Consider the following 8,953-nt stretch of genomic DNA (forward strand, 5'->3'; position numbering starts at 1 on the left):
CAAATCAGAGCAGTGGACACCTTATATTTTTAATCATCCACAAACCAAGGTCCTCAGCTACAGAACAAATACCATCGCTATAAATGCTTCAGAAAGGACACTGAATTAAGGTAAGTAGATGGACAGTTTCAGGACTTATAAATCATAACTAAGTTTTTTATTCCTCCCAATTCCACCCACATCCACAAAAAGACACTGGCAGATGGAAACACTGATACCGACATCCACATATGGAAGGGGGGGGGGGGACTGGGAAGTTAGAGTAACTGAGGAAAATACAGTTACAGTAACCAAATAAATACTTTTCAGTGCAGGATTAACTGTTACTTGCAAAAAAGAATGACCTCTGACCCCAGCCCCAGGGAGCCTGCTGTGCCCAAGTTACAGGTACCTACAACCTAACTGGCTGGAAACTGCACTCATTTCCTTCCAAGGGCTCTTCCCTCCTCCCCCTCCTCCCCCCTCCTCCCCCCTCCTCCCCCCTTCCTCTTTTTTTTTTTTTTAACTGTAGCTCTGTAGATCTATTACAAAATAATTGCTCACTATAGTAAAACACAAAAGTACAGAAGAGGGCCAAGAAGAGTATGAAAACTCCTCAGCATCATTGTGTATAGATGCTTTCACACTTTCTTTTCTACGCTACACAAACATAAGATTATTTTGATTTTAAGCAAAAATGGAACCCATACCAGGCATACAATTTTATAACCTACTCTTAAATTTAAGTATATTGTGAATCTCTCTTCATTTCAGTCAACATATTCGAGCCACTTGATTTTTTGTGGCTAGAGAGACATCACAGTATAGATAAACTTGGGAAATCAATTAAGGTCCACAGTTCCTCACGCAGGACACCAAAGACACTTGAAATTTCCGCTCCTTACATACATCTTCAAGCACATCTTTAAATCCCTTTGAAAAATTCTAGAGGAGGGGCGCCTGGGTGGCTCAGTCGGTTAAGCGGCCGACTTCGGCTCAGGTCACGATCTCACACTCCGTGAGTTCGAGCCCTGCGTTGGGCTCTGTGCTGACCGCTCAGAGCCTGGAGCCTGTTTCAGATTCTGTGTCTCCCTCTCTCTCTGACCCTCCCCCGTTCATGCTCTGTCTCTCTCTGTCCCAAAAATAAATAAACGTTAAAAAAAAAAATTAAAAAAAAAAAAAAAAGAAAAATTCTAGAGGAAATGCTAGATTTCAGGTCCCAGCCTCAAAATGAACAATCTCGTTCCTTCACTACTTCCTGCTATTCCACATTTCTGGGAATCTGTTGTCTCTGCCTCAAAAACTCCTATTCATCCTTCAAGACCAAGTGAGGGAAATGGGGCAGGAGAGTGTGGGTGAGGCCTTTCCTGATCCCCTTCATAAATCAGCACAGGCCTCTTTCTCCTGTGTTCCCACCCCAGTGAGCCCAGGCACCCAGTGAGCCCTTATCATGAAGTATTTCCATTTCTTTCCTTCCCTGGATGACAAACCCTGCAAGGATAGAATTATTAATTCGTTTCCAATAAAGACCACCTTAATGAATGGACAGGGGAAGTGAAAATACAACCTTGTATCATCTTCTGTCCACAGCCACAGCTATCCCTAACTTGGAACATTCTGACTATTTGAGGGCATCAAGTTCTGAAAGCACGGCATAGAAAACTAAACTCTTTATCAGGATCACGTATTCCAGCGGTCATCTTATACAGGCAATTCACAATGTGAAATGGGTTGTGCTCGGTAAATTCATTTACAGGTTGATTATTCGGATTATAGAAGGCAGTCGGTAAATTTTTGCCAAACTGAATTCTATCTGAGAAAGAAAGTATTGCTCTAAACTGTCTCGAGATAAGTACGGTTTACTGGGTTCAAGAATAAGGAAAGGAACCCTGAGGTTTGCTCATTAAGGTTGGTAAAAGAACAGTGTGCCTTCGCTGAAAGCATTAGGAAGAGGCCATTAACTGGTATAACAACATCTTGCAACAAGATTCCTATATCTCCAGCTAGTGTTTCTCAAACTTTCTTCCCACAGTTCCCTACAGACTGATGCTAATCTTTAATGGTGCCCTTTATCACTCCCAGGGCAAAGAAGGGAAACCATCCACCTCTTTCCTCTGAGAAAGTAAAGAAAGAACAAAACAGTTCCCCATCTTCAGCCCAGGGGAGGTAAGAATCAAGACAAATGAAAGGTGTTGGATTAGCTTAGCGTTCTGGGCATAAGAAAGGACTAAAAAGCAAAGTATGTATGTTTTTTTTTTTTGTTCTTTTTTTATCAAACCATTAATTAAAAAGAAAACCCAAACGGTATCAAAACTCTCCCAGCAAGAACAGGTAAGTGTAGCCAAGAAATGCTTGAAACAGAAGAGGAACAAAGAAGAACTTGTCTACCGGATATTAAAAAATTATTCAACTTCCAATCATTTCAATGGGTGGTACTGGCACAAGAACAGAGAGAAAGACCAGTGAACAGAATAAGAAGTCCAAAAACATACCCAGGAATTCTGAGTATGATGAAGATGGCATTTCATATTGGTAGGGAAATGGGAGATTACTCAACAGATGGTACTGAGACAATGTACTATTTGGGGGAAAAAATGAGATTAAGATTATTTCTACCCCTTCTAGAATCAGCAAAAAAATGTTGCTTTTAACAATCTCTCCAGGGCAATAACCTTCTGAGCCTGAGCTTGGTGGGGGGGACCCTAAAATCAGAAAGGTAAAGACGGAACTACATGAACTTCTGTGTATCAAACACCATAACTAAGAATAAAATATGGAAATAATATGAACTGTAGCTAGCAACAAAAGACCCAAAGAACACAGGGTTCTGATGATCAGTCACTAAATGACCTAACAAATCACTCGGAGGAATCAAGGTACCATTCTGAAGTGAAATTGCCGAGAAAACAAATACTCTAGAATATGAGTCAAAATGAATTTCTTTATATATTTCTAAAACCCCAGCTATGCAGAACCCTTAGGCAATTTTAGTTTAAGACAGCTTCAGAGCTCTAGCACTGTAACCACCTCAGATATAAATCTTTTCTTAATTTCTTGTTTTTTACTTAAAAAAAATTTTTTTTAAATTCTAAGTTCATTTGGAGAGAGAGCGGGAGAGAGAGGGAGAGAGAGGGAGAGAGAGGGAGAGAGCGGGCGAGCAAATGGGAGAGGGGTACAGAGAATCCCAAGCAGGCTTCACACTGTCAGCAAACAGCCCAATGCAGGACTTGAACTCACTGACTGTGAGATCATGGCCTGAACTGACGCTGGACACTTAACCGACTGAGACACTCAGGGGTCCCTTTTCTTAATTTCTTTGTAAATTCATTACATTTATAAAGCTAAGGATACTTCTGCCTGCGTGTCTAAAAGCCTTCTTCAAACTTCTTATGCAAAACCAGACCTGTTGACTCATTTTCCCCATCTCAATAAATGATACAACCACTCACACTGTGTCTCAAGCAAGACCCCAGGAGGCACTGTGATTCCTCTCTGCCTCACCCCTCACTAGCATTCCATCAGCACCACTTTACTTTGGCCCCAGCATATATCCCGGAACCATCCACTTCCACCTCCACTGCTACACCAGTCCCTGCCACCCACACATCCACCCTGACCACCTCCTAACATCTCCTTGCTTATCTCCAGTCCATGCTCCACACAACAGGCAGAACTCACAACAATTTAGGACATAATGCAATCACCTCCCCTTCCTGTCTAAACCCTCCAAAGGCTTTCTAATTCACTGAGAATAAGAGACCAGACACTATCAGGCCTCATCCGCTTTCTTTTATCGGCCTTCTTTGATTCCAAGTTGGTTGTAACTTGGAATCAAGTTGTTACTTACCAGCTCTTCCCTCTCATCCCTTGCTCATCAGTGATATTCACACAACCATGGTTAAGACTGCACCCAAAATACCAAATTCTCCAGATGCCACCCCACCCTTTCCTTACCTTGTTTTGTTTTCTCCATAGTACCCATCATTAACCCTCTTTTCAGTGTCTTCCCTTCCATTAGAACAGAAGCAAAGCACCATGAGAACAAACATCTTCACTACTGTGTCCTTAATACTTAGGGTCTGAACCCAGAGGAGCCATGCATGTATTTGTTAAACAAAGGAATGAATCTTAAGTGCAACTGAATAATTTTTTTTAATGTTTATTTTGAGAGAGAGAGAAAGCAAGCATGGGAGGGGCAGGGAAAGACAGAGAGAGAGAATCCCAAGCAGGCTCCACACCACCCAGTGCAGAGCCCAACCCAGGGCTCAATCCCAAGAACTGTGGGATCAGGACCTGGGCCAAAATCATGAGTCAGACGCTTAGCCAACTGAGCTGCCCAGGCGCCCCTAGAACTAAATAGTAAGAAAAATAACAATAATGTTTCTTTTTGAGAGAGAGAACGAGCAGCACAGAGCCTGATGTGGAGCTTGAATTCATAAATCATCACAAGATCATAACCTGAGCTGAAGTCAGACACTTAACTGACTGAGCCACCCAGGCACCCCTGTAACTGAATATTTTTACGAACCATATTTTGACTCCTTGACTGAACAGCTATGGTGTCTGCTCAGGGCCTAAGGAAGAAGTTAGCCCTGTTCAGTCTCTGATCAACTACACTTTGAGTTTTGTTCTGCCTCCTTTTTAAAATCTGTTTCTTGCCTGCCATCAGCTGTCACTGCACTGCTAACATCCCTTGGTGGCCCCTCTCCCCACTTCAACCATTTAGCAGGTCGGGAAAATAAAAGTCTGTAACAATGGGGCTGTTCCATCATTAAAGTCCACTAACGTTAGTGCAGAAAGGCAGATCTCACTGAATTTCCAAAAGGGTTTTTAAGCTCCCTTCTGGATCTCAGACAGTTACTAGTCCCTACACCTAAATTCTGACATTTTCAATATCCTAGGATAAAAGTACACCATATAGCCATCTTACTAAAAATGTTGGCATCTCCTTCAAGCCATAAGCCAAACAATAATTTCATTAAAAAAAAAAAAAAAAAACTAAAAACATTAGAGTATTTCTTAAGATAAAGAATGAGTGTGTCTTTTAGGGGAGATGTAAAACTGAGCACACCCACTGCCAAACTAGAGTTCTACCTAGTGCTGTTAAGATTCAGGCCGACTTTTATGCCAAACTGTGTGTGAAATTTCCATTTTAAGAGCCGAGTGTGGAGTTTCAGCCTGGGCTGCAAAGCACAGCAAAAGCCATAATCATAAGTTACACACTGTAACCTCGGCCCCAATTCAGGCCTTCCCCAAAAGTTCTTTAAGACTAAAATCGTCTTGTGCCATCTCCTGCAGCCAGTCTAAACAGAGGGTTGACAGGTTGAGAAGCAGAGGACCGGAACCGGAAAGGTAAGTCCACTCCAAAGCTTCAAGTAATGGGACTTCTTAGGATCCAAGACAGAAAAGAGAAGAGCTGCAGGAAAGCTGACAGAATGCCTGAGCGGGTACACTGTTTCCCCGGAAAGGTTTCCCTGACCAGAAAGGCAGAGTGGTCACAAAAAAGGAAGAACTGGCACCAGAGGGCAAACTGGATTTCTACTTTATCTCAACTGTCAGAAAGTTAATAAACAGTGAGATACAAGTCCTACATCCAAAAAAGATGAGGTAGGAGATTTGCTAAAGGAGACCAAAAGTAAGAGGGTCAAGCATGGGCTTAGGGAAAGGACTCTCCAAGTGTAAGAAGGGTAGGTCAAGTTTGCGCTACATTTTCTGGCGTACCAGGACCCCTACTGGTTTGTATATATTGATTCTGAATCCGTGAAAAATGTATTTGTTTGGTGGGCAATCTAGCATTTGAACTACTTTGGTAATCATCTCCAAAGGTGCGATTTCACCCAATGGCAGTCATGTGGACTTACTTTCAAAACCATTCTGTAAACAATTTATACAGCTCATCCTCAATTTCAGATGTGGACATTTCTCTTGTCCAAAAGCACAATTTGCATAAAATTCCAGGTAATTCATGGGAGATCCGGGAGAAAATTTTTATCTGCAGGTTCCTAAATCACTACCATAGTTTAAATTTGTCCTAAGTGGCTATCCTCTAAGCTTTTCAGACACTCAGGACCCTTCCTGGCAGAAGCTGGGCTCTGGATTTAAACAAGATCCTAATGGAAACACATAGGAACGCGGGATCAATGTGCTGAAAGCACTGACATTCTCAACTGCTGTTTTATCTTCTTTCCCAATCCTGTACTTCCTCCCTTAGAGGAACAAGTATCCATATGTTTTCCCCTCACATCTAATGCTTGAACATTTAGACCAGCACTAGATTTAAAAGCCAAAGTTTCAAAGGTATTGGTTACAAATTAAAAACCAACAGTAACCAGCTTGGCCTTGCTCAGCACTGACTCCTCTAAAAGTTCATTCTCAGGGGACCTCCCTGCATTGGTTTGTTCTGTGGCTGGATGAATCCCAAATCTTACCCACACAGTAAGCATTTCTGTACTTCACACATACGCTGTCCCATTAAATCCCTTTACTGAGTCCACATTCCTCTTCTACCTCAAATTCACTCCACTACAAGTCTGTCATTCCAAAATCATCGCCCTTCTAAAGATTACTTTGGTTAATCCCTTTGTTAATCCTGAACATGATTCCAGCCACTTTTATGACACATATGGCCAATGAGGACCCAGATACTGGATAACACACACACACACACACACACACGCACACACACATCCCTAAACTGAGCTAGTTAACCCCGAATCTACCACGGGCTAAGAACTACTTTTCCCAAGGTTCTCTTTCCATTAACTCAACAGACTGGTGTGGTCAAGAGTGCAGTGGGCAGCCTTTTCATTTACAGGAGAGCCTCCACCAGGGAAATCTGTAAGTATGCTATGGAAGGGTTCTAACCAGATTAACTGACCTCGGCTCTAGCTCTGCAAAAGCAAAGGTGCATATTTCAGAGAATCAAACGATAACCGTTACTGTCACTACTATCACACGTATGGTGCAAACAACCTTATGAGAGAGCGATGGTCAATCACACCCATTTAGCAGAGGACTTGGACGTGGAAAGCTAAAGTGCCTTGCACAAATTCGGGCTGAGGACCACACCCACGGGGGCCACCCTGGTCGGCCTGACCCCAAAGCCCGTGCTCTTGTGCGTTGCGTTCACCGCCCCACCACTGACCTCTGCTTCCAACGCCCGACATTGCCGGGGAGCTTCGGGTCTGGGAAGCAGGTAAATGCTCAAGCCAACGGAATACCGGCAGGGCCGCCCGCCGGGATGCTGCATACAGGAGGCGGCTCCCGGGGAGCAGGGACTCACCTGTAGGCGGCCACGGCGCGGGTCTGCAGGTATTTCTGGGCGGTCATGACTCCCACGAAGAGAAAGTTCCTGTCGCGCGGACCGCCATCCGAGGCCGGGCCGTGCGGCCAGAGCTGCGCCCCGCGCGCATCGCCGCGCGCCCCGCCGGCCTGGGAAGCCGCCGCCTGCCCTGGCCGGCAGCCTTCGAGGCTGGCGCGGCGCCGAGGACCCGCTCGCTTCAGCTCAGAGGCGCGGGGCAGGACGAGCCGTGAGGCCAGCACGAAGCCCAACACAAGCCCGAGCAGCACGCTGAGCCAGGCGCGCCGGCCGCGCGCGGCCATGCCCGCGCCGCTCCGCCCGCCGGGCCGCCGCCGCCGCCGCCGCAGGCTCCGCGCGCCCTCAGCCCGCCGCCCCCGCCCGCGGAGGCCAGCCCGCCCTAGCGCCGCGAGGCCCGGCCCGGGCAGCGCCGCGGCCGCCGCGGGCCCGCCGCGCCCATCGCGGCCCCCGAGCCGCCCGCAGGCCCGACGCCGCCGCTTTGTTCCGCACGCCCACCCCCACCGCCGCGGCCTGCGCCTTTAAGAGGGGACCATGCCCGGCGCGCGCCGGCAGCGGCTAGAGCGCGAGGCGGCGGCGGCTCCTCCCGCTGGCGCACGGGGGCGCGGGGCCAGCGCGACGGCGACGGCTGTGGCAGCGGAGTCCGCACCCCAGTCCCGCCCTGCCCGCGTCTCTCGGCTGGCTCGGCTAGGCTCGCGCGGCACCCGCCCCTGTCCTCTTCGTGGCCGGCGCCGCCGCTGCAGCTGCACATCCTCCGGCTTAGCTCGCCATTGCAACAGGAGCCCCTCACGTCACGCACGGCGCGTTATGAAGCGGCCCCGGCGGCGGTGGAGCCTGGCCCCTCTCGGGATCCGTCCGCGCCGCCGGATTGGCGCAAAAGTGAATGGGGGGCGGTTCACGTGGCCAAAGTTTAACAAAAAAAAAAAAAAAAACCCTCCCGGCGCGCGCTAGGCGCCCGCCCCGCCCGCGCGGTCTGCGGCTGGGCTGCCGGGGCGGAGGGGGCGTGGGGCCGGCTCGGCGCCGGCGGGGGCCCGGGCCGCGGCGCCCTGCAGCCCGTTATCCGCCCGGCGACCACGCCCCCGCCGGTCCGAGCTCGGACTCTTGGCGGCGGCGCCCAGCCCTGTCCCCGGGGCGTCCTCTCCCCGGGACCGTGTCCTCCAGGCGGCCCCATCCTGCAAGATGCACTGCTGGCGTGAAGCTGAGGAGGGATTTTTAAAGAAGGGGCTTCTTGGTCCCCAAACTCTGCCCGAACCGCTCGTTCCATCTGTTGAGACTGTCCTCACATAAACCCCACTGCCCACGCCCTGCCCTCCAGCCAGGCGGACCTGACCGTCTACCTTCCCCGCGTCTTCCCGATTCACACTGCACCTTTGTTCCCGCCGTTATGTGGGCAGGAACGAGCACATATAGAATAAACAGTGCAGGAGCCGTTTGAGACGTGCAAGCTTAGAGAGTGAACCGTGAATTCACTTACCTTGTTCCCTGCCCCTAGTTTCTAAGCTTAAAAAAAAAAAAAAACACCCGTATTTAATGCCCAAGCTCCTAACACTGCTAGTCTTTAATGGATTTGAAGAAATGGTAGGTGATGTTAATACTCTGGATGGTAAACACTACTTTTATTTACATTCTTTGTGGGCAGATAGTCGACTAGTACCCCCA

The 8,953-nt window shown here is 48.0% G+C and overlaps 1 protein-coding gene across 2 annotated transcripts in view; it reads right to left on the reverse strand.

Annotated features, from left to right (window-relative positions):
• Positions 1 to 7,646, reverse strand: part of CHSY1 (chondroitin sulfate synthase 1) — a 70,931-nt gene extending 63,285 nt beyond the window's left edge. The window contains exon 1 of one of the 2 annotated variants that reach the window (XM_045058900.1): positions 7,262 to 7,646. In XM_045058900.1, the coding sequence (XP_044914835.1) occupies positions 7,262 to 7,581 (320 nt within the window). In that variant the 5' untranslated portion in view covers positions 7,582 to 7,646. The remainder of the gene's footprint in view (positions 1 to 7,261) is intronic. The other variant, XM_019831944.3, reaches the window with a different exon arrangement.
• Between the last annotated feature and the right edge of the window lie 1,307 nt (positions 7,647 to 8,953).

The sequence above is a fragment of the Felis catus genome, chromosome B3 (genome assembly GCF_018350175.1).
Source record: "Felis catus isolate Fca126 chromosome B3, F.catus_Fca126_mat1.0, whole genome shotgun sequence".
Classification (NCBI taxonomy): Eukaryota; Metazoa; Chordata; class Mammalia; order Carnivora; family Felidae; genus Felis; species Felis catus.